The 25,703-nt window shown below is 36.2% G+C and overlaps 1 protein-coding gene and 1 long non-coding RNA gene across 8 annotated transcripts in view; one reads left to right on the top strand and one right to left on the bottom strand.

Moving 5' to 3' along the window:
- Nucleotides 1–25,703, bottom strand: LOC101711325 (flavin-containing monooxygenase 3). Of its 7 annotated transcripts, XM_087194310.1 has the most exons (10): nt 18,882–18,953; nt 18,562–18,628; nt 14,939–15,078; nt 11,136–11,324; nt 8,239–8,401; nt 7,752–7,894; nt 7,252–7,451; nt 3,928–4,283; nt 1,773–1,845; nt 1–470 (listed from the first exon to the last, which is right to left on the bottom strand). In XM_087194310.1, exons 3-10 carry the CDS (start codon nt 15,068–15,070, stop codon nt 128–130), a joined length of 1,599 nt encoding a protein of 532 aa, XP_087050436.1. In that variant the 5' UTR covers nt 15,071–15,078; nt 18,562–18,628; nt 18,882–18,953; the 3' UTR covers nt 1–127. The 7 variants fall into 7 exon arrangements, with proteins under 7 accessions (XP_087050436.1, XP_004853515.1, XP_004853514.1 ...); XM_004853458.4 differs by lacking the exons at nt 18,562–18,628; nt 18,882–18,953 and adding an exon at nt 25,526–25,703; XM_004853457.4 differs by lacking the exon at nt 18,562–18,628 and having other exon boundaries at nt 18,882–19,012.
- LOC110350913 (uncharacterized) overlaps nt 16,442–25,703 on the top strand; it is a 61,047-nt gene continuing 51,785 nt past the window's right edge. The window contains exon 1 of the long non-coding RNA XR_002397858.2: nt 16,442–16,541. This is a non-coding gene — a long non-coding RNA (uncharacterized LOC110350913). The remainder of the gene's footprint in view (nt 16,542–25,703) is intronic.

Here is a 25,703-nt window from a genome sequence, read left to right as displayed (position 1 = left end):
TAAATGTATACAATTATTTTTATGAGAGTAACATGCAAAAATGAATTATTAAAATCATGAATTTTACATTCAAAGGTAATTATTAGGGTGTTGGTAATAGCAGCTTTTGAAAATTATAGAATGATAATTAGATCAACATAAGGAAAAGAGCAATGAACAGAATAGGGATGGCAAGGAGCTTGAACAGATGGAAAAATACGGAAGGCTTCAGAAGATCCCCAACAATTCGTGTGCTCGTAGGTTTCAAGGTCCGGTCCCACTGGGTCAGGATGGCATTTCTGGCTCCTGGCCACTTCCCTGGGCCCACCAGCCTGAACTGGTAGGGGCTGCAAGGGCCAAAGAAAACTTCCACAGCCAACTTGGGGTCTGTGAGAAACAGCCACAGGATGTTGGGCTTTGCACCAATGAAAGAGGCCAGTTCATCCATATAATCTATGTAATCCGTCTGTATGGTCTCACTTTTGCCAAACCTAGAGGTGGGGAGGAAGCACCACAGCAGATAAGGAAATTTTGTGAAGTAAAAGAAGGAAAGCATCACATATCTTTTTATTAGTGGGAATCAGCATCAGTCTTTTGTGTTATAAAAATATTCCTTGTGTATCCTGAACTCTGTAGTTTTTTCAAAGAACCTTCATACTGATCTCATTTGGAAAATCTGATGCTGCAGATCAGTTGAGAATAACTTTTTATCCTCACTAACAAATAGATCATTGTCCCTTGCTCAAGTGAGGTTATTTGTTCAGAAGTTATTTGTTCATGGCCTCTGAGCTAATAAGTGACAGAGCTAGGAACGGAGCCGAGTGCTCCAGTTTCATCCTAATGTTCTCAAGTTTTTTTTAGTACAGGCATCTGTTTGAAGTACCATTTTAAAGGGGTCATGGGCTAGAGAATATAATTCTTCATTTATGTGTTCTCAAATTCTTTTTATTTGTAATAATTTATTGGTCCCCTTGCTGTGATAAGAGGTGTGATAAAAATACAATAAATTTTAAAAAATGTATTACAGTAAAAGACTCATTGCCATTAATTCCCCTGAGAATGCTCCCCCTCGCTTTGAACACATTTATCCCATTGTTCTTGCCATTTTCTGAAGAAGTTCTTGGAGTCTTCTTCAATGAGTGTCTTTGTTGTGGTGTTGTGATTGCTTTGATTTCCTGAATTGATTCAAAACATTTACTTTCATGGTCTTTTTGATTTTGAGGAAGAGCCAAAAGTCACACAGTGCCAGGCCCCTTGAATATGGTGGATAAGGAGACACCATTTTTTATGAGCTTGCCCTTCTCTTGGATGGTACTCAGCAGCAGCATTTATGGTATTTTTATATTTTGTAAAGACATTCATGAAAGAGGACTTCCTTAACTGCTTCAAAAAGTGGCAAGAACAGTGGGATATGTGTGTCCGAATAAAGGGGGACTATTCTGGGGGAAATTAATTACAATGTGTCTTTCACTGTAATAATTTCTCTGAAAGGTTTAAATATTCATCATATATTTTGATTATCCATATACTTCATGAGACATGGAAAGATAAAACTGACAGTATAATACAGAACCATAGTCCTATTATTTTCTCTGCATCTTGCAGTTAAGAGGACAATACAATGTCAGGTGCAAACGACATCTTCACTTATATTTCTTGAGTGAATGAATGCAGCTCATAGCTGTCATTCTGATGACTTCACTAAGAATCATTTATGACAAAAACAATCTCAAGTATTCACAAGTTCTGATTATTCTATCCAAATATTAGACCATTGCATTGGATGCTCTTACAATTTACGTTTTTTCCCCATTTTCTCATCAATATCATCCATCATGTCTTTCACAGGAGGCAAAACACAAGTTCCTTAAAAAGAAGAAAGACATGATAACAGTTAAAAGAATCTAGCACAGAAATAGCCTGCCATTTTTCCTTTTTAATGAGTTATGAAACACATTAGTGTTTACATTTTTTTTGTCACTGTCCCGCAAAATAAAATCTTGGGGAAATAAATAGGTATTATTTTGAGACACACATAAAACTCATTCCTATTTGTACTACTGAGCCTTCCCATCACTAGAACACAATACCCAACACCCAACACTTAAAGGAAGAGAAATTTAATTTGGCTCATGGTTTCAGGAAGTTCAGTCTATGGTTTGCTGGCTCCAAGGCAGGAACATCATGGCAGAAGGGCTTGGCAATGCAAACATGCTTAGTTCATGGCAGTCCTGAGAAGCAGAGCAGAAGTGACAGAGGCTATACACAGTACAGTGTCGAGGACCACATATGGTGCCCAAAGTCTCACCTCCCTGGTTCAGTCAGACACACTCAGAAGTGTTTCACTAATCCAGACAGGTTGACATATCATGATTAGTGATCACCCTCGTCTTCTATGAACTGGTATGTGTCACAAAAATTAAAAACCATTACCTGAATAACTTCAAAATTTTGATTGTCTAATGTTTAACCAGTTTCCAAGGTTACATCCCAATTTCTCCATTATATTTGTAAAAAGTTATCTAATAAAGTATAGCCAAATAGAGGTGAATCCGTAAGAATTTTTTAAAATTTTAAGCTAGAAAAAACTTCATAGGATATAATTATTTTTTGCTAGAAAAGAGAATTTACAGCAGATGAGATAAAGAATTCAGTGAACGCTATGTCTCTAGAAATCCAACAGTTCTGGAATATGATTGCGAATACAGACTGTCCACCAATCACAAAGGACAGAAGAGAGCCCTGGAGCAAGTCTTATTTGGGATCATCCCTAGAATTTCAGATTCACCCAGGTTTACAGGGTCCTCAAAACACAGACCAAAATATGTTTATGTACTTGAAGATATGTCAAATTTAGGTTGATTTTTTTGGCAGTCTTGGAACTACTTTGAATGAGATTAGAAATCCTAGTGTAGATATGATTGCTTAAACTCTACAATAACTTGCTTAATTCTCCATTCCTGCAATCATTACAAAAAGGATTATTGAACTATTTTTGTAAATATGGCCTAGTTCTGGACTTTGGAACCTGTGTTGTCTTTGAGCAAGAGAAAAACACTAGGATGAAAAACTGCATGTTCAGCTGCTGCCCCTGGGTTGCTTATAACTAACTGGCCCTTCTGTCTGGTAACTCTAGTTCTCCAAAATAAGGTTGTTTGCTTTATATCCCATTTTTCCTGAGCCTGAGCCCTTGCTTTGCATATAAATTTCCTATCAATTGCCTTGTTTCTTTTTTTCAGAGCCCAAATTATAACTCTTATTTTCACAGAGAGTGACTGTGTCACACTTTTTAAATTCCAGTCTCTCTGGACCTGAACCCTGAGTGGATCTCTGAGTGGAATCTCATGCCACCACCTCTGTGGCATTTAGTTCTTGTGTCCCTTTTCTTTTTAAAATATAGGAAGCCAGTTCTTCTAGCAGCACATCTTAGAAACTGATCATCTCCCACATCTAGTATTTCTCACCTCTATTCATCCACTGCTTGTTCTTAACAACCCATGGCAGGGAAGAAGATAGTAGCAGAAAAGCCACTGCCATCTCAGAAGAAATATTTTCCATGACTGTAAGAATCTGAAATTGGCTGGATAGTGGCTTGGAAACATCTTTTCTTAACCTTTCAAACAATGTAATTCTATTGAGTTTTGATATCATAATTTTGTAAAGTTGTCATACACTTAAGACCAAGAACTCTGGCAAGACCAAGAATTCTAAAGTCTAATGAATGGTCTTGAGTAATTATAAGCTCTAAAAAAAAATGACAAAAAATTCTCCTAATAATACTATTGCATAGTATAATCCAAAGGGATATATTTTAAATAGCTTAACCCTAAGTACCCAAGAATATAAGTATGAAAATTGGATGGGATCCTTATAATAGCATTATTGTTCTTAGAAAGACTCAAAGGCATTCTCATTAGCATCCAGCAGTGAACTTCTTTGTCTACCTACCCTTTACCACCTGTGCTGCATAGCGGGCCTGGAGGTCAGTTGTGGGGATGGCAGCCCCGAGAGACTGGACAAGGCCAATCACAGCCAAGGTTGACTTCTCTAGTTGAGGAGGGAAGATGCCTTTAAACAAGGTCACCTCATTGTTTCTGCTCCTGATGATGGATTCATCAAGGAAGGGGTAGGCATAGCCATAGCCTGTGGCAAAGATGACACAATCAATCTTCTCAAACATGGTCCCATCCTCAAAAATGGCTGTGGTCTCTGTGAACTTCTTCACATTAGGCTTGATGGACACAGTGCCGCACAGGATGCGAGCTGGGAGCTCATCATTGAACACGGGCTCTTTCCTCAGGGTTCTGTACGGGCAGTAGATACAGTCATCAGGACAGTAAATTTCCCCTTTGTCTTATGAGCTCATATGTAAATTGATAAGGAAGGAAACAATTACCCAAGACTTTTTTTCCTGAGCCATGGATTGTTATTAATATAGTTGAACAAAACTGAATTGAAATAATGTGAAAAACTTGCTCTTTGCTGGCCTTTTGTCTAGTTTCTATATAGTCTTTCTCTTTTCTTCTACAGAGAAATCTTCATAAATCTCAAAATAAACACATATGTCCATTCCCCTAATAAAGCCTTTCTTAGGAAAAACACCAATATAAAAGTACTTGGTATTTGAATTTTTTTTCTTTGCTACTTATTACTTGTGAACACTGATAAGATTAAGGTTTCTTAAGTCACCTGTGTCTTGTTTCTCTTATTTGATATAGTAATGACATTTATACATACCTCAGGGCCAGGGGAGATCAAAATAATATGAAAAGTGTTGCAGTCTCTAGCACATACATAGTGCTAAAAATATCAGCTGCTATTCTTATTCTTATTCCAGTTTGCTCCAAACTGGTCGTTGTAACATAAGGAAAATCAAATAAGATGAGGAGAGCGAAAGGCTGGCAAGCAGATGGAGTTTCCCCAGGCAGACAACACCGTGACTCAGGTGAGGGACGGGTCACACAGACATTTAAATAATGCCAGAATTAGGAGGGGGCCGTTTGTAGCTTTGGCCACTGGAAGTCTGAAAAGAGAGCTTCTGACTATTTTTTATTCCATAGTATATCTGTATCAGTGTGAACTTAGGAATGAATGTGAATAATGTTGAAGGAGAGGGTTTATTATGTTATTATTATGCATATAGCTGTGGCAGCTGTGAAAGAAAGCCACAGGGAGAGTCCACTGGGGAGGAAACTAAGCCAGACAATAAGATGGGTTGGAATCTTGGTTGAAGAATTGGTATAACCGACTGCATGTGTTACCTGCCACTTATTTTAAATTCACTGCCATGGGTCTCTGCACCCCCACCCCAGCTTGAAACTGCCCTTGTGGATGCCATCAGAATCACACTGAGAATCACACTGCCAGATTAAATGGTCCATTGCACTTATTGTTTGTGTCAGCTCACTAGGAGCACTTCACACAGTTGATGGTTTCCTGCCCTTTGAAGTACTGTCTTCATCTTGCTTGCAGGTTGCCACTCTCTCAGTCTCTTTTCTACCTGCCTGGCTGTTCTTTCTCAGTATCCCCTGCTGGATTTTCATCCCCGCCTTACTTCTAAACCATGGTATGCCCGAGGGCTCAGCCCTCAGACCTTTTGCCTTCTCCGTCTACATTCATTCCTCATAAGATCTCATCAAATTTAACCTTTTTTTCTGTTTTGTGGGTCCCACTGCCACTCAATATTTTTTCTACCTGAATAGCTAATAAGCATTCCAATTTTGATATGTTTAAAACTAAACCTCTCTTCTCCCCACAGTCTTCTGTATCTCAGTAAATGTCAACTCCATCCTTGCTCAGATCAAAAGACTTGAAGATATCCTTGATACCTTGTTTGCTTTCGCATCCTTTATCCAGATTCACAAACATTCCTATTTGGGCTGTGTTCAGAATCTGCCCACTTCTGACCACTCACTGCCAATAGTCCTAGTCTAAGCCACTGACTGTCCTCTGTCACCAGAGATTTTTTTTTACAATAGCGTCTTAGTGATCCTTTTACTTCTGCCTGTGCACTACTTCCCTACATTGGATGAGGACCATGCAGTTAGAGTGTCCAATGTTAATTTAGATCTCGTAACTAAGGCTCAGATGCCTACCACTCCCTGCCACTTTCAGAGGAAAAGCCAGACTCCTTACACCTTGTCTGGCTATAGTTATATTTCTGGTTACACTCCTGGTGTTCTCCTTTTTCTCCAGGAGTAGCTCAACCCTGCTGCTGATCATGCCAGCCACGCCCTTGAAAAGGTGACACCCAGGGTGGACCACCCACCCTGGGTATCCTCAAGGCACAATTCCTTCTCTCCTTTGGAGCTTTGCCTAGGAGTCTTCTCCCTGAAACCTACACTGAGGACTCTTGAAAATTATCTTGATGGCACTTTGCATTGCCCTTAACCACTTTGTTTTCTTCTCTATACACACATCACCATATGCTCTCCTGCTATTTTTACTGTCTGTTTCCTGATACTGTCCTTAGAAGGTAGGTTCCATGAGGGTAGAATTTATACTGGCTTCTTATTCACTGCTGTATCCACAAAGCTTAACACTGGACCTGGCACATAACAAATGCTTAATTTATATTCCCTGAATTAATGAATTCACACTTTGATGGAAACTGTTTGGGTTTTTCCCCTTATATCAAAGTCATTTCATACCATGTGTTAAGCTTGGAGAAGTTACAGAAGAAAATGAGGAGAAAACCAAAGATGAAAGACTCATGGTAGAAGTTCAGTGGAATCTACTAAAGGTGTGTGATGAGAGTGTAGTGTGGGGAAAGTTCTCTGGCCTTGCTGAACTTGAGTTTGACATTAAATGTGAGGCACCAGAGCAAGGAGCTAAGAATGAGGGGCTCAAGAATCAATAGATCTCGGTTGGTTTTGGATGCTGTTTCTACTTGCTGGCTGTGAGACTTTGGTAGAGTTATTAACTACATTGAAACTCAATTTGCTCAACTATAAAATGGGGATACTTTAGACCCCCCTTTATAGTTGTGAGAATACAATGAGTTAATGCACATTAGACAGAGCCTTTGTAGAGACTTGATAAAACTCTGACATGTATTAGCACATATGACACATGCTTACTATTATTATCATTACTATAGGAATTGCTTAAATATTACAAAACTTTCTGGCTGTGCACTTGTAGTAAGGAGGATGTTGCGAATCCCTCCTAATATTTGCAGTTCTTGATTTGCTTTGAAGTTACAACATACATTAAGAGTTGTTGACCCTGAAGTGAAAGTCAGTTGGTACATTGGATCGAACTCTACATTACCCATTTAAAGGCATCAATCCATAGTTCTCATGCTTGAATCTTGCATTCATCTGCTTCACATACCACCAATCAGAGACTGCTGTTGGTAAGCTGTTCTTCAGGAAGGTTTGAAATCGAGTGACAAATACCATATCCCAAGGATAACCATCATCCCAGACCCGGCTCATTACCCAGGATCCACTTCTGGAGCTGACCATCACCTTCAAATAAACCAAATCAATCATGAAAGTGGTGAGATTTGCAGTGGACATTGTAATATGCTCCCCAGATGCCCCTTTTGCATGGATTTAATATGCTAGCTCTTGGAATGCAATCCCTTAGCTATCAGTCTTTTTGGGAGCTATTTTGGCTCACTCAGGTTCTTACACACTTTCTGCCACTTAGTTTTCCCATCAGGTACCCTGTCCTTTCTTCCACCCCATATCACATCACATCTTTCAAGTGAAAATGAGGGTTTCTGTCCCAGTAACATGGCCCGCTATGTACACGGGATGCAGTACCTGCTCAGCTGTGTGGCTGAGTTCTGCAGCAATGTCGCAGCCAGAGTTCCCCAGGCCAATCACCAGTACACGCTTCCCCTTCCATGTTCCCGGCTCCTTATAGTCCCTGCTGTGAAAGCACTGGCCTTTAAAATCCTTTAGTCCTGAGTGAAAAGTGGGAAACATATGAATCAATTTGATTTCCATTAAGAAATAAAACAAAGTGCTTCAACAGAGGTCAACTTGTGGCTAAATTCAGACCTCAAAATATGGAATTTTAGTGCTTCAAATATATTAGATATAACCAAAATATATTTTAATTTAACTCCTTTGTAGTTTTTTTTTTTTTCCAAAAGAGATTGTCCTGGTTTGGATATAGTTGTATTATGTCACTCATGTGCTGGAAGCTTGGTCACCAGTGTAGTGGAGTTGAGGCAACCAGTAGAGCCATCATCAATATATTCATTCTTGTCAGGTATGTACATGGCAGACTAAATGTCAGGCTTACCCGGGAAGGACTCTTTTGGTATGTTGGGGTACACATGGTGTCCAGAACAAATCATTACAGCATCAAAGACAGCCGACGCTTTTTTACCATCCTTTTCAGTGGTAACATCCCATTGGCCAGTAATTGAGAAATCAGGACGTTTAATTATACTGGTTATGAGTGTCTATGAGAAATACACAAAAAGAGCCTTCTTGTCTATGCTAATAGGTAGCTTTGGCAAAAGGAGTATAAAAAAATCCTTAATAAATAGTAGCTTAGAAAATGCTTAATTCATTAGTGAGATAGAAGTAAATTACAAATTGAAAATTGCCTCAGAATAAATTAAAACATTGCATGGTGCACACACTCGCACACACACATATTTTATTCTTGCATGATTTCCTATGCATAATCAGTATTTTCTGCAGGACAACACCCTTTGAAATATGATGTGACAGTGTATTCAATCATGGTTTATAAAGAGTACAAAACAAATATAAGTAATCTGGTGGCCAATAATTTTTGTAATAGCTGCCACCTCCTTACTTATCTCCCTAGCTATTTCCCTTTCCATTATTATTACTGTATTAAAATAAAAGACATCTTTATTCAGGACACAGGTTTTACCTCAAAGTTTATTGTGTGTGTCACCTAGGAAGCTTGTTGGAGTACACACTGTTGGGCCACATTTCCAGATGTTTTGGTTTTGTAAGTTGAGTATAAGGCACAGAATTTAAGTTTCTAGCCCTTCCCAGGTGATAGTGATGCTACCCTTATTGTTTAAGATTATCAATAAATATTTATTCACAGCTAAGCAACTACTTGTTGGTATCTTTTAATTCTTCTGGTTATATTGGAAGAATTGTTATTTGACAGTAATTGTTTTTTAAAACCATATTATGTAGTATTTTATACAGATTAGATAAGGCACATGCATACATGTAAGATGTCTTTAATTATGAAATATAATAATAAAACAGGCCCTTATGACCTTCCACATAATTTGTTTAGAATAACTCTGGCATTATTAATTTATGCTATTATAACTGACACTTTTTGGAATTATACTTTCCATTTGTTACTAACTTCAGAAGTGTAATCAACTTATATATACTGATTTTATAGCATACTTCCTTGCTTAACTTTTTGTATTATTACTGTAATAATAATGTAGACTCTTTGGGATTTATCAAAAATACAGCCATATTCTCTGTAGTAATTATGTTCTTTCAAGTTATCATTCTCTTTCCTTTGCTTACTGTATCATTTCTTAAATTTAAGTCTATTGGAAGGAGTAATAATAATTAAGAATCCTCACCTTTTTCTGGATTTTAAAGGAAATCCTTCCAACTTTCTACTGTTTAGTACATCACTGCTCAGTAGAAACATAATAAAATTTTCCTAGCAGTCTTAATCAAAAGTAAAAAGATATATGATTCAACCAGTCCCATCTATTGTAGTAGATTCCATGTAATCAAAATAAAGTTATTAGTGAAACACCTTACATTTTTTCATGGTAAGACTTTGAAATCCCGCATGTACTTCACACTTATATCACATCTCAACGCTATGGCTAGTGGCTACCATATTGAGCAGTGTAGATTTAAGACAATGTGCCTCTCTTCGTGGGTCAAGAAACTTCCTTTCTGATCTTAGTTTGGTGACAGTTTTTTTCCTTTCAAACATAAATGAGTGTTAAATTTAATGAGTTTGTTAATAAGCATATAGTTTTCTTCCTGTAAAGGTTTTTTTGTAGTGAATTAAATTCTTGTATTTATAATACAGCAAAATACTCTTCCATCTTTGGGCCAAATTCAATTTAATAAAGGCTGATAAAGACTATTAATTATTTTTAATACTCTGATGGCTTCATTTTTGAAGGCTTTTGAGTTGATTTTAATGAGGGAGATGGGTCTGTAATTTCACTATTTCATATTATCCTTCCTGCATTTGATAGTAAGGTTATAATGTCATCAAATGAGTTTGTAAATTTTACTTCATTTCCTAGCTTCTGAAAGAGTTTATAAAATATTGAAATAATCTGTTTATTGAAAATTTTGATCTCACCTATAGAACTGTTTATTTTTCTTACAGGAAAAATTTTAATTTCTATGTCAAAAGAATTATAAATAATCAAAAATTTATTCAGGCTTTCTATTTTTTCTTGAATTTTGTTAATTTTTTTAAGAAAAAAGATTTTAAAATTTAACCATTTAAAAATATTATCTAGTAAATAATTTTATAGTATTATTATATTTTAAAATTTTTATCTATATCTATATTCTTTTTCTTTAACCATGTTATTTATTTGCGGCTTTGCTCATTTTTTTAACTGTCAGCTCTTTTGTTTATTTTCCTAAACTTTTCCAAAAAATGAACACTTAATATTGTTTTCTATTTAGCTAATTTCTTTCATTATACCTTTCTTTCTGTTTTTTAGATTAATCCTGATTTTAGCAAATTTCTGAAACCTTACCTTGTTACTTTTAAACCTTTCTTGTTTTCAATCACAAGTATTTAAATTTATAATTTCATGAAAATATAGCTCTCTTTTCTTCCCACAAGTACTAATATGTAGAATCTAAATTAATGTTTTTTAAATTAATGCTCTGTATGTTATTTAGAAAAAATGTTTAATTTCCAAATTTATATGCCTTTTTGCAATTATTTCTTTGTTACTGATTTCTACTCTAGTGCCATTTTGGTCTCAAACCCATGTGGTCAAGTTTTGTAACTTCCTCATGTATTTTTGAGAAGAAGGTATATTTGCCATGTCTAGGATTAGAGAAGCCAGACTGTTAAAAAAATATTGGCAAATAAGAAAGTGATACTGAAAGGAAAAAAGGGGGGGGGGGAATAGAGCAACATATGTGAACTTTACCATTATGTCTAATGCCAGCTTGATGATAAGATCTTACCTCAAATTGTATGTATTTCAGAAGGTCCTTTTCTCTGGCAAATGCAATGATATATTCCTGAAGCTTGCCATGGTACATAAAGTTGGGGAAGTCATCAGGAAATGGGACATCAGGAAAACACATCATCTCTTTGGAGGAGTTGGTAAAGACTGATTTGTAAATACTAGCCCTGCCCTCCTCTACATGGTCCTGTGAATGAATGGGTTCAGATGGAAGAAAACAGCTAAATAAATATGTCTATCATGTTCAGAGCCAGGCCTATGTAACTGCATTGATTTGAGTTGGCTTTTACACAAAAGTAAGTTCAGTAAGAAGACACATAAATAAATTCACTTAAATAGTTGATGATAATCACAGAAACTTATCAAGACAATCAGAGAATAGAGAGGAATATATCTTTATGTTTTCTTTTCTAAGGAAAACAATTTTATTGTATCCTTTGAGAAATATGTAACCAGAATTTTATTCCCTTGAAGCATTAAATATGATGACAGGTGTTTTCTAAATTTTAACCTTGTAAGATTTAATTGTTTCAGCTCATGAATATGAGCTTCTAGTGGTCAATCTATAAAAGCAAACAATAACAGGTATGTTTCCAAATATGTATATGATTTGTAAACATGAACATTTTAAAATGGAATCTTTTAAAAACCAAACTTGGAATTTCTGCTATATATAAAATAATGTAGCCATTTTGAACCAATCACATTGAATTTATAGAGGCATTTCATGCCTTTGGAGCATTTATGCTGGCAATAAAATTTTAACTTTCAAAAAAAAAATTTTAACTTTCAGAAATGTAAAAATATCTGAATTGATTATATGAACACAGAGAAGCCACAGAACCATGCTATTAAGTGATAATGAAGAAAGAAAGGGACCATTGAAGAAAGAATGATCAGCAATGAGAAGATCAGGACACTGTTGTGGTTCTCAGCTTTAGCTGTAAACTGGAATAAACTGAGGTGCTTTAAAAAAATTACAGAGTTAGGTTTCACTCTCAAACAATTTTATTTGGTTGGTCAGGAGTCTTAAATACTCCTCAGTTCCAATGTTCAGCCAAGGTTTGTAGTCACGATGTGTAGTGAAACAAACAGTAGTTAATGACCAACAAACTCGAGAGAGCACATCTTCTGACACGTTTGTTACAGCTGGGGTCTCCGTAATGCAATATGTTAGAGTGAGTAAAAGGCATTGGATTTTAGAAAATACAACTAGGAGCGTACTTAGGAGGTAAATCTTAATTTAGCTTTCCTGAACCACAAAGGTACTTTTTGACTAGGCTGCTAGTCTAGATGAAATGTCTTTTTTTCTTAAAACAGAAACACTTAACCTTCTGGAAAATAAAATAGGTAATACTCCTGAAGTCACAGGTGTAGGCAAAAATTCCCTCAACAGAACCCCGTTTGCCCAGGGAATGGTACCAAGAATCAATAAATGGAATCACATCAAATTAAAATGTTCTGTACAGCAAAAGAACAACCAACCGAGTGAAAAGACAACCTTACTTGCTATTCTTCAGACTGAGGATTAATATCTAGAATATATAAAGAATCCAAAAAATTAGACACCCCTCAAAATAAAAGACAATAAAAAATAGGGAAGTAAAATGAAATGTACAGAAGAAGTACAAATGGTCAATAAATACATGAAGAAATGCTCAACATCACTGAACATTAAAGAAACACAAATTAAATCAACACTGAGATTCCACCTTACCTCAGAAAGAATAGCCTTCATCAAAAAATCAAATAATAACAAATGCTGGAAAGGCTGCAAGGGGAAAAAGAACCCTTCTACATTGTTGGTGGGTATGTAAACTAATAGAACCACTATGGAAATCAGTATGGAGAGTCCTCAAAAATCTAAAACTAGAAATTTCATTTGACCCAGTTAAATTCACTTTTAAGTATCTTCCTTAAAGAGTTAAAGACATATTATAGTGATACTTGCATACTCATGTTTACAGCAGCACAATTCATACTAGGTAAACCTTGGAAGCAGCTTATATGTTCATCAATAGATGAGTGGATAAAGAAAATATGGTATTTTCACATAATGGGTGCTACTCATATAAAGGAAGATAAACTTGAGTCATTCATTGGTACACGTACCAATTCTCTACAAGGAATGTAAACATTATGTACTGCAAATATGTACTAAAAAAATAAAATAAAATATGCATATATACAGTGTATATGTACATATGTATGTGTGTATATATATATATATATATATATATATATATATATATATATATGTGTGTGTGTGTAACTTTTCCATTACTGCAACAGAATACCCAGCACTGACAATATAAAGGAAGAAAGGCTTACTTTGGATCACAGTTTCAGAGTGTTCTGTCCATGGCTGGCTGGCTCCAAGGTAGAACCAGCATAGTAGAAGGGCCTGGTGAGGAGAGCTGCTTAGCCCATGGTGGCCATGAAGCAGAGAGGGACTGAAGGAGTGATTACACACCCTTCTAGGTTGTGCCCTCGATGGCCTCCTTTTTCTACCAGGTACTATCTTCTAATAGCACAGTCAGCTATGAATACATCAATGGATCAATCCACTGATTTGTATAGGGCTCCCAAGATCTGAACATTTTCTCAAAGCTCCACATCTGAACATATGAGACTTTTGGAGGACATTTTAGATCAAAACCATAATACCATGCTATCCAAAGTGATGTACAGATTCAATGCAATACCCAGCAAAATACCAGTAGTATTCTTTACAAAACTAGAGGAAATAATCCCAAAATTTCTAAGCAAACATAAAAGACTTCAACTAGTCATACCAATTTTGAGCAAAAACAAAAAACCAAAACAACAAAAGCTAGAATCATTATATTACTTGATGTCCAAATATACTAGAAAACCATGGTAATCAAAACAGCATGGTATTGGCATAGACAGATGCACAGACCAGTGGAACAGAATAGAGTGCCTCAAAATTACCCCATGCATTTATAGCCAACTGATTCTTGACAAAGTTGCCAAAAACCCACCTGAAACTTTAAGATCATGGTTTGAATCATAAGAGGACCTTTGGTAACCTCATTTTTAAAATGAGTGGATCATCTAACAATGTAAAGGAAGGCTAATCAAATACAGTAAAAATTTATTGTACATAGTTTCTATTAAATGTTAAAGAAAACATGAAAAAAAGAAGACAGAGAAATAGGAAGTAGGGAGAAGTTCTAATAGTTCCCCAAATTATATATTCCGTAGTTTTGAAAATATTTCAACATATATCCTGATTTCTTTCATTTATACTGCTAAGTCCTCTTAGTTCATTGAAAAGAAAGTTTTGTGCTGCTATGTTTCTTTTTTGTAAGTGTCTTTTTTGTCTATGACTCATATTCTAACATTTTGGCCATTCTTTTAAGATAGTGGTACATAGTATATTAACTAATGTTATTCTTTAATTAATTTATTATGAAATTTTGCTTTATTTTTTCATAGAAGTAGGAAGACTGTTTTAAAAAAATATTTTCTTTATTAATATCTACTTGTATTACATTGAAATTTAAAAAAAACTAAACCAAACTAATCACATATTTTTTCCCCAACTGGCTCTTCTTAATGATTTATCATAGGTGAATTCTGTACAGAAACAGAGACTTTCAAAGCTAACTTGCTGTGCAATTTATTTCTAACTTACAAGTAGGTTATTTTCCAACCTGCTCCTGGTGTTGTACTTTGTGGACTCCAAACCCAACAGGGGTCGTAATTGTCAGAGCAGCATGTTTGGAGATCTGTACTCACGCAGTGCATTATTTACTACTTCATTTCCCTACTCACCGAGAACTTCCAGAGGCCGCCGATGTCATTGCTCCTCTCAAAACAGGTGGGCTCCAGCCCCTCTTCCAGACAACTCCGGATGGAGGCCAAACCACTGACACCGGCTCCAATAATGGCCACTCTCCTCACCATGGCTGCCTCTGCAAAGGCCCAGAGAACATCCCCAGGAATGGTACTGAGGAAGTTTATTTTGGTATCACTTTTTGGTGAAAAAAGAAAGCTTACATTTGCGTGCAAGAAAACATTCTTAAAAACTCAGGACTCCAGTGAGGAATAAAACTACATTTTACCTGCCTCTAATTTGGAAAGAGAATGCTTTTTTCCCCACAAAATGAAATACTTTGTTTTTAGTCAGTTTTCCAAAATTAAGAGATTGAGGATCTAGAATATATATTTATCTCTTATGCTTTGGTGTTTTGTCATTTTCTCTCTACTGAGGAGAATGTGCAAGAGAAAGAAAAGGAGATTCACAACTAAATGACATATCCACCACTCATGTTCACAAATCTGTAATACAGGAGCTAAGAAACAGATAGTATACATATGTGTATATACATGTAGTCATCTATTTGTGGTGGGTTGGTTCCAAAATCTACGTATGCTTGATTCTTTTATAGAAAGTGCCCTATTATCTGCATCTCATCTGTGCAATCCTCCTGTATACTTTAAATCAATTCAAGATTTCTTATAATACCTGCTACGATGTAAATGCTATATAAAGAGTAGTCATTGTGTATTGTTTAAGAAATAGCAACAAGAAAATAAGGCTGTGTATATTCAGTACAGATCCAACCATCCTAGCCCTAACTACATTTTCAATCCACGGATGGTTGGATGATCATATGTGGAACCTACAGATATTGAAGGTCAACTCTGTATACATACACCCATATATGCACATGTATCTGAACCTCATTTTACCTGACGTAAGCAGAATGTCTGTATTTCAATGTGCCAGGTAATAACCTTCTTTTATTCTTAATAATGTTTTTTTCTTTTCAACTAAAAAAGTCACTTCCTTTAAGCAAATTCTTCCCAGTAGCTGCCACCCCCAATCTCTGTTCTCTTCAAGAAAATTACATTTGCTAGCCTTTTTCTGTTCCCGACATTGTCTGTAAGTTCTACTCCTTCACTTTTTCATTTTGGATAAATTCACATGGGTGCACAAAACCAGCTCCAAAAACCTTGCCTGAATTTTATGTCAATCTCATTTCAGCCACATGTGGTATAAACCTACAGCATGCTCCTTCCTCATGTACCAATCTGACCCTTCTCCCCACTCAGCTCTTTACAATATCATTCTTTCCTCTTTTTATACCTTTTCTTTGTCTTCTTTCTTCTGTGTATCTAAGTCCTGCCTGAGTCTCCTGGGCTGCTTTAAAGAGAAAATTCTCCAGCAAGTCTACATTCGAGGGGTGGTGTTAGAAGAAGGGAGGAGCTTCTCTTAAAAAGATATTCACTCCTCGGTCACCCCCCCAGGAATGTGTGGGAAGCAGGACCAATCTCTGTGGTTTCACAGACCTGCCTTCCTGTTAGTCACACTGAACCCAATCTATGGCCGCACACCTGCGTCCTTGTCCTTGGAGTCAACAATTTCTCCCAGGTGACTTTTTTGGTTCTCTACTCCATTTCGTTATGTGTTATTTCACCTTATTTTCATTCTTTTATTTCCATTAAGCTTATTGGTACATTTTAGGTATAAAATACAGTTACCTTCATCATTGGGATCTTGTACCATTACATGAGTATCTTGGTTCTTATTTTTTTCCCCTTCCCCTGCCCTCCCTTCACCCCCTCCACCCTTCCCTATTTGCAAAGACTTTGTTTCCACTTTTATCCTTTTCTCATATTTTTTCTTTTCCCTTCTTTCCTTTCCCCTACCCCTCCCACTTCCCCTACTCCTTTAGACCTTTTCTTCCTATTACACAATATCAATTATACATTTTAAATTACAATATCAAAATTTAGAGGACATTAGCACAGATTTTACAGAATTTAAAAGAATATAGAAATCATATTACAAAAATCTTTTTTGAAATAAATTTGACAACTTCTAAGAAGTACAGTGGAAGACAAATTAATGAAACTAACTCTGGAGGAAATATAAAATTTGAAGAGCACCTATTAAAGAAAGTATATTCCTAGCTTGAAAACCTACCTACATGACAACAACAGGCTCATATACATTTCAACTGATAAATTATATCAAACAACTAAAGCAGAAAAAAGGAACACTTCTCCCCTCATTTTAGGAAATCAACATTGTGCCAATATTAAAACTAGGTAAAGATAATAGAAGAAAAAAGTAATGAACATGAATAAAAATGTGTTTAACAAAACAAACTATTAGAAGTCAGATCTGGCAGTATGTGGAAAGTGGTTTTATTATAGGAATGGCAGTGTTGGTTCAGCATTGGAAGATCCACCCCCAAAAGTCATCATTTTAACAGAGGAAAGGAAAAAGCCATATGATCCTGCCACTAGTTGGAGAAAAAGTATTGGACTAAATTCTACAGCTGTTCATGGTAAAAGCTATCAGGAGACTAGAAGTACAACAGAACCATCTCAACAGATCAAAGACATGTACTCCATACTTCCAGGGAGAATGCCTTGTATGAATGGAGAAGATACAATGCTTTCTCCCTAAGGTGGGGTCATCTTAGTTTTTTTATTCTTACTTACTCTGTGTATTGCTCAGGATAGCCCTCTAAATAATGTTTCCAAAAATAGCTCTTCTTTGAGATAGCCCCTCAGTAAAAGTGATATATTAGTTAGCTTTTCTGTTATTGGACACAATGGTTTAATTTGGCTCATATTTTAAGGGGATTCAGCCCATGGTTGGCTGACTCCAAGGCATAAACATGGCAGTGAGGTAGGATAGAAGAAATAAATACATGGAAAGGAGACAAGGAAAATTGGAATTTTAAAACTGCACTTTTAAGAAAAATTACAGCTTCAGGACAAAAAAGTTATTTATGCCTAGTTTAAACACTGTTCTAAGACAGTATCAATCTGGGAAATTCACTTTTACCTGTAAATTGGCCTTTTTCACCTGTAAATTGCTTTTCCTCCCACACACATCTCCACTTCAACTACATGTAAATGGTTTCCATTCTAACGCAGCCTACCAGGTATATAGGACAATAGGAGAATGTGACCTAGGTCAGGCATCTTGAAGACACTTCTAAGCCCCATAAATACACCCAGATTCAGGTCATAATGTCCCTCTCTCTTCAGGGTTGCCCTCTATTTTCCTTGAGTGTATACTTTAAAATTTCTCCTTAATAAACCCCTTCATGCCTATTACAGATGTGTCCTGAAAATTCTTTTTCCATGATGGGAGTCAGTGAACCTATAACTTAATTTATGGATAGGGTAGGTTTAAGAACGTCCTTGGCATATAATGTTTACATTAATTGAGATTATTAGGTTCCTGAACAGGGTATAATATGAGCTGAGATTAATGTCAACAAGAATGAAAAATAGGACAGGGAAACTAGAGGAGGAGGGAAGGAGAAAGGGATTAAAAAGAAAAAGCTGTAATATGTACATATAACCACTCCTCAAGATGACTGTAAACTGCATGAACTGCAAACATGTACTAATGAAAAAATAATAGGAACCTTCTTGGACCCTGAACGGTGACGGTGGAAGGCAACAGCAGAAGAAAATCTGCTTCGTCCATGGCACCTGGAAAGCAGAGAGGGGTACAGTGCCAGCGAAGAAGGGACCAGTGACCACATACAGTAGGGTTATGCCCCCATGGCCCGCCCAGATACCCCCAGAAATCTGCTTTGCTAATGCCATAGGCATATCTCAAGCTGATCACGCTGACACAGTTGAGCTTAAGCACTACAGATGACTTTTCCCTGCTCTGTAAAAACCATTCTCAGCTTGTAAGTCATGCAAAAATAAGATAAGCCCAACTTGTCCTCAGGCTTACCTCTGTTTTAGAGAAACCACACAATTCAAGTGAACTCTTGCTCAGGTTGTTGCTAGCCTTTTGTGATGTGATCTTACAAGCTTCAAAGCAAGAGCACTGTTTTTATAAATACTCTGGCCCTCTTTATGAATCTCCCTCTAGTGGTTAATGGTATGCACTACACTGCTGTTTGCAGAGAATTCCCTTCCAGTCAACCGGAGGCCTGGCAGGAGATTGTGCCCATTCTTTTGGGCTATCTCTAAACCATCAGTTCCGTCTATTGACTTATCTGCTTACTTACAGACATGAAGATCAATTCCTGCAGTAGTGCTAAGAGTAAGGTAGGTTTTAAAAGTACAGCAAAATATAACTAGTATTATCAATCATAGTCACCTTCTTAGTTTCTATTACAATAATATAATATCTGAGCTTGCATAGTTTATAAACAGTAGAAACTTATTTCTCACAGTTTTGGAGATCGGAAAGTCCAAGATTCAGTGTCTGGTGGGGGCTGTCTCCTCAGAGATGGCACCAAATAGGTGAGAAGAGGGAAGAGGGTAGGCAAAGAAAAGGGGGGAGTCTTGTTAGTCCCCTCCACTCACCATTTAAAAATTTCTTTCTCTAAAGTTTTTTTTTAACTGGCAAATCATAACTGTACATATTTATGGGGTCCAGTGTAATGTTTAGATGCATATACATTGTTTCACAATGATAATCAAATCAGGATATGTAGTATCCTTTTCCCCATACATTTTATTATTTATTTGTGATGAAAACATTTAAAATCCTCTATTCTAGCTATTTTTAGGGGCCAGAAATTTAGCTCAGTGGTTCTGACACCTGTTTCGTAAGAGCAAGGTCCTGAGTTTGATCCCTGGTATTCCCCCCCAAAATATTCTAGCTAATTTTGAAGTGAAAATACAATATTGATAACTATAGTGAACATACTGTACAGGAGAACATCAAAACTTATTTCTTCTTTCTTACTCTAACTTTGTGCCTGTTGACCAATCTCTCTCATTTTCTCACTGTCCTTCTTGGCCTCTGACAACCACTACTCTACTCTGTACTTTTGTAAGATCAACTGCTTTAGGTTTCACAATGAGTTCATGTGTTTTTGTCCTTCCAAGGCTGGCTTATTTCAATTAACACAGTGTCCTCCAGGTTCATCCATGTTGTCACAAGTAATAGACTTTCATTCTTTTTTAATGGCACAGTATGATTCCATTGTACATATCGATCACATTTCCTTTACCTACTCATCTGTTGATCAGCATTTAGGTTGATTCTATGTCTTGACTACTGTGAATACTGCTGCATTAAACATGTAAATGCAGATATTCCTTTGGCATGCTGATTTCCTTTGCTTTGAATATATATCCAGTAATGAGACTGCTGGGTGGGGTATAGATCATATAAAATTCTATTTTTTTGAAGTTTAATATGGAATACTTGCTACAGTTTGGATATAGTTTGAGTTTGACCCTTGATTTAAGTTGGAAACTTGGTCCTCAATGTGGTAATGTTGAGAGGTGGTAGATCTTTTAGGAGGTGGAGCCTAGCATGAGGTGTATAATTCCCTGGGGTGCTGGCCCTTATAAGTGGATAGTATAATTTTTATGAGACCCTGGTCAGTTCTCAACAGAAATTTGTTATACTAAGAGAAATACTGATTCCTCCCTACTCTCTGACTTCTTGTTTTGAGATGTAATCTCTCCTTTTCACCCGTACTCAATCCATGATGCTGCCCAGCATATGACACTGCCAAGCACATGAAAGAACCATGTTCTTATACCTCCAAAATGGTGAGTGTGTTAGTCAGTTTTCTTGTCTGAGCTCCAACACCCACAACTTAAAAAAGAAAAGGTTTAATTTAGCTCACAATTTCAGATTCAGTATATGGTCAGTGGGTCCCAAGGTGAAATATCATGGTGGAAGGACATGGCAGAGTAAAGCAACTTAATTCATGGGAGATAGGAAGCAAAGCAAGGGATCAGAGCCAGGTAGGAAGGGGGCTAGTGACCAGACAAAGACCCCCTAGGCCACACTTCCACAATCAATGCAAACACATTCAGAAATGTGCTTTACTAAACTAAACTGCTATGCATTTCTTAATACAATGACATACAAAGATTAATAGACACAGTGAGCTAACTAAACCTCTTTTTTTTAAACATTACCCAACTTCAGGTAACTTGATATAGTCATAAAAATGGACTAACAATGACTGTATTCACTTACATTTCCACCAATAAAAGTTCCTCTTCTCTACATCCATGCAAATAATTTTTGTCTTTTTGATAATCACCATTTTAATTGGGGTACAGTGATATATTGCTGTGGTTTTGATTTCCATTTCTCTGATGGCTAATAATGTTGAGTATTTTTTCATATACCTGTTGGCTATTTGAGTATAGCCCCTCCCCCAGTGGCTGCCATGGAAACCTAGGCCCTGGTCTGTGAAATGGCAGGGCCCTGCTGAGTTGTGTGCAGCTGAGGCCAGTGTGACCCCAATTAAAACCCTTTCCCCTGAATTATGGCTTCTCACTGACCTGATGAGTTGTTTGCTAATTGCACCCAGTCCCAGTACCAGTTTTTCTGTCTAAGCAAGATAAACAGTGCTTACTCCCTAACAGCCCTGCCTGGTGCCATCATGCCAGGTGTTCAGCAGTATTTCACTAGGTGCCTTCAAAGCATAGCTGGCTTCCTATTCCTTCCCATGATTGTATTCAATAAATATTGGATACACTTATGGGGCCTTTGTCTTCGCTGCAGTCAGCAGCACTGATCAGGTCCCAAGACCCAGCTTCTTCACTCTAAGTCTAGTTTCTGTCTTTATTCTTTTGCCTTGTGCTGTGGTGGCTCACAGGAGGCCAGAACCCACTGCAGAGATTCTGTCAACATCTCCTTCCCCATTACCTATAAGTTTTAGTTGGATTTTGTTTTGTTTTATTTTACTATTGAGTTATTTAGGTTCTTTATATATTCTGAATATTCATTTCTGATGTACAGCTTTGCTGGATGAACTATGCTTGGTTAACATTTTTTTTCCCTTCAGCACATCAAATATATAATGCCACTCTCTCCTGGCTCACAGAAATGCTAAGCAATCTTCTGATAGTTGTATTGGGATTCCTTTATGTGTGATATATTTCTTACCTTTTTGCTGCTTTAAGAATTTTTTCCTTTGTCTTTAATTTTGATAACTTAATTATTATGTATCTTGGTGTATTCTTTGAGTTTGTATGGATACCTTTCTGTTTCCTATATGTGGGTATAGGGATCTATCCCCACATGAGAGATGTTTTCAACTGTTTTTCCTCTAAGTATGCTTTCTGGTTCTTTTTCTCTTTTCTCCTTCTACAAGTCATATTATGCAAATATTTGGTCTCTTGATGGTGCCCTGTAATTTCCATGCACTTTATGTATTCTTTTAAAATTCTTTTGTCTTTTTTTTTTTTTTTTTTGAGACAGGGTCTTGCTATGTAGTTCATGTGAACCTTGAACTCACTATGTATCCTAGGCCAGTCTCAAACTTGTAGCACTCCTCCTACCTCAGCCTCCCAAGTGCTGGGATTACAGGCATGCACCACCATGCCTGGCTTGTCTTTCTGTTTTGTTTTGCTTCTCTGGATGGTTCTGCCTTCCAGCCTATTGATGCTTTCTTCTTACTGGTCAACTAGGTAGTTGAAGCTTTCTGCTAAACTTTTCAGTTCAGTCATTATATTCTTCTCTAAGATTTTTGTCTGATTCTTTTATATTGTTTTTCTTTATCAGTCTTCTTGCTTTTTGTTTTGTCAGTTTTCAGCTTGTATCATCTTGTAACTCACTGAATTTCTTTATGACTATTATTCTGAATACTCTGTCATTTGATAGATCTCCATTTTTTTGGGAGTCCATTATTGAAATTTTATTGGTTTCTCTTCAAGGTGTCATGATTCCATGATACTTTCTAATCCTGTGTCCTTACATTATTGTCTATGCATTTGAGAAAATGGGCTCGACTTCCACCTTTTAAAGTGTCCTTTGGGAAGGATACTAATGCAAGATTTATTTTAGCCTGTCATTCTGGAAAAGTTGGGTTGTGACCTAGGCAGGCAGAGTTTGTTGTGAGTTTTGTAGTGGGCTGGGTCACTACTTTTGCTTTGATGTCAGGTGGGCAGTTTATTTAAAAAAACACTATAGCTCCACTCACCATAATAGAAAAATAGCTCAAAGCTAATGTTGAGTAAAAAAGGAACATATATTACATGACTACATACATCAAAGCCAACACAATTAAAAGTACATTAGCATGAGGAACGTATATTAATTTGCCTGAAAATCACTTGAAAAATCAAGGAAATGGTCAATACAAATTCAGCATTACAAGTTATCTGGAAGGAGGCAAAAAGAAGAGAAATGTGTTATAGAGGGGCATGCAACAGGCATCAAAAGCACAAATATTTTATATTTCTGAATCCCATACAGGGAATGTGAATGTTCACCTTACTATAGTTTTTAAAATGTACCTCTATTATGTGTACTCTTCTGTATATATAGTTTAAATTTAAAATACATATTTCAAATATCACAAATAAGTAACTTTCCTTTTTAAAAACTAAACCTTTAGAGAACATACAAGAGGAAAGGATTCCTTTTACAATAGGTAAAACATAAAAGAAGGAAAGAGAATGAGGAAGAAATGAAAGCAAAAAAGAAAGATAAGAAGGAAGAAAGAAGGGGCTTCTGAGAAGAGGGAGGAATGATGATAGCACAGAAAGAGATCGGAAGAGGAAAGGAAGGAAAGAAAGATGGACAGAGGGAGAAGAAGAGATGTAAAACTAAACTTTGAAATATGTGCAATGTATCTCTGAAGAAAACTTGCAAAACTGAAGGGCAGAAAGTCTGAATACAAAGATGTAAATCTGCTTTTGGAAAACAAAACCTGAAAACAAAGAAATGTCAATTATCTCCTAAATCTATACTTGGAATTAGATGCTAATGAAAAATTAGTAAGATTTTTAAAAATTAGCAGTTTAATGTATAAAAAATTTAATGTATAAAAGTTATCATGCAAGAATAATGGATGTTCTAACCAAAAAACTAAGGATGGAGAAATAGTTGTATTAGATATTAATACAGCTACAGTAATTAAAATCATCTGGAATGCATGGATAGGTAAATGGAGTAATATAACATCCAGAAATAACAGCCAGATTTTGCAATATTTTAGAAAATGAATTCCAGGCTTAAACTAACACTAATGAAAATATGGAATATTCCCAAAATAGAGTAGAGATATATGGTAAGCCATCTGCAATTTAAAAAATGATTTTGTTCCTTTTTTACCTCTTATATTAAGTAAATTTCAGATGGTCAAAGACTCAAATGCTAAAAATAAAGCCATAATTATTGATAAAATCAGATAAAATTACATGGAAATTTTGCTTTATAATCATGAAGTAGGGAAGAGCTTTATAAGTAAAAATTGAGTGCCATAAAGATTAATAATTATGTGAAAACAAAACATTATTTCAAGGTAAAGCCATTATAGACAAAGGAAAGCCAAATTGAGATTATATATTTATAAGTAATAAAGGTACAGGGTGAATTCTCACTGTCTAAAGAATCATTCCAAACCTATAAAAAATAACAAATTAACCTAGTAGAAAAGTAGACAGAAAACATAAAAAATTATTTGGCTCTCAAACATAAAATTTTCACAACTTCACATTTCTTCACATAAAAGAGAAGAGAAGCAGATATTGTGCCAATTTGAGAACATAGCTGAACCTAGAGAACATTATTGAAATAAGTGAAACAAGAAAAGGAAAATACTGTGTGGTCTCATTTATATGTGGGATATAAAAAAATGAATACATAGAAACAGAGGTCGAATGCTGTTTACCGGGCAGAAGAGAAAGAATGCACAGATACAGGGACAGCACTGCGTATTTTAAAGATGAATTAGTCTAGAGATCTAATGTTCAGCATGAGAACTATACATAGTACCACACATACAAAATCTAACTATGTCAGATAATGGATGTGGCAATTTTTTGACTGCAGATTAAATATATGTCCATTTAATCTTTTGATTAAGTATATGTCCACAAGAACATCATGTTTTACACCTTAAATATATAAAAGAAAAATAAACTTTATCCTTTGATTATATGAGTAAAATAAGTCAGGTAAGCTTGTGTTCAAACTTCAGAATGAACACGCACTAGCCATGTGAACTTTACAAAATTACTTAAACTCTGTGGATTTTTATTTTATCATGTGAATAATAAGAAGAGCTTTATAAGAGGAAAGTGGAGATTAATTGAAATACAGTACCTAGGGGAGTGCATGACACTTAGGAGATGTTAATCCTTTGTGGCCATTCATTCATCCAGTTTTGATATTTACAATCTTTTTTAACATTTACATCTCCCAAGCTTAGCTTACTCAAAACAAAACTAGAAGGGGCAGTTTGAAACCTTCATGAAGACAGCAGGTAGTGATGCAGAACAAAAGACTAGACAAGCCAAAAGAAGTAGACTTGATATTTGGAGCTTCCATTCCTTTTTTGATTTTTACCAGTTGTAACCACAACAATGACAGGTGAAAAGGTAAGAAACTGCAGAAAATTTCACTGTCTCACTGAGCTAGAGGAACAAAACTGAGCATGGACTCACAGTGAGGAGGAACCTCGTGGACATTCCCAGGCTCTCAATTGGGATCTAATGACTTCACCAGGAGGGAGAGGAATGGAATGAGGCCAGCGCTTCCAGAGATTGAGCCTTGAGAATCAGCTTCCAGGCCAGAGGCAGGACATAGACCACTAGCCTAACTGCTCTTAGAAGGCAAACTAGA

The sequence above is a fragment of the Heterocephalus glaber genome, unplaced genomic scaffold, assembly GCF_053883595.1.
Source record: "Heterocephalus glaber isolate CG9 unplaced genomic scaffold, H.glaber_assembly_v1.0 deba00001600, whole genome shotgun sequence".
In the NCBI taxonomy this organism is placed as follows: domain Eukaryota; kingdom Metazoa; phylum Chordata; class Mammalia; order Rodentia; family Bathyergidae; genus Heterocephalus; species Heterocephalus glaber.
Note: the sequence above shows the minus strand (reverse complement) of the source record. Positions and strands in the feature narration are given on the sequence as shown.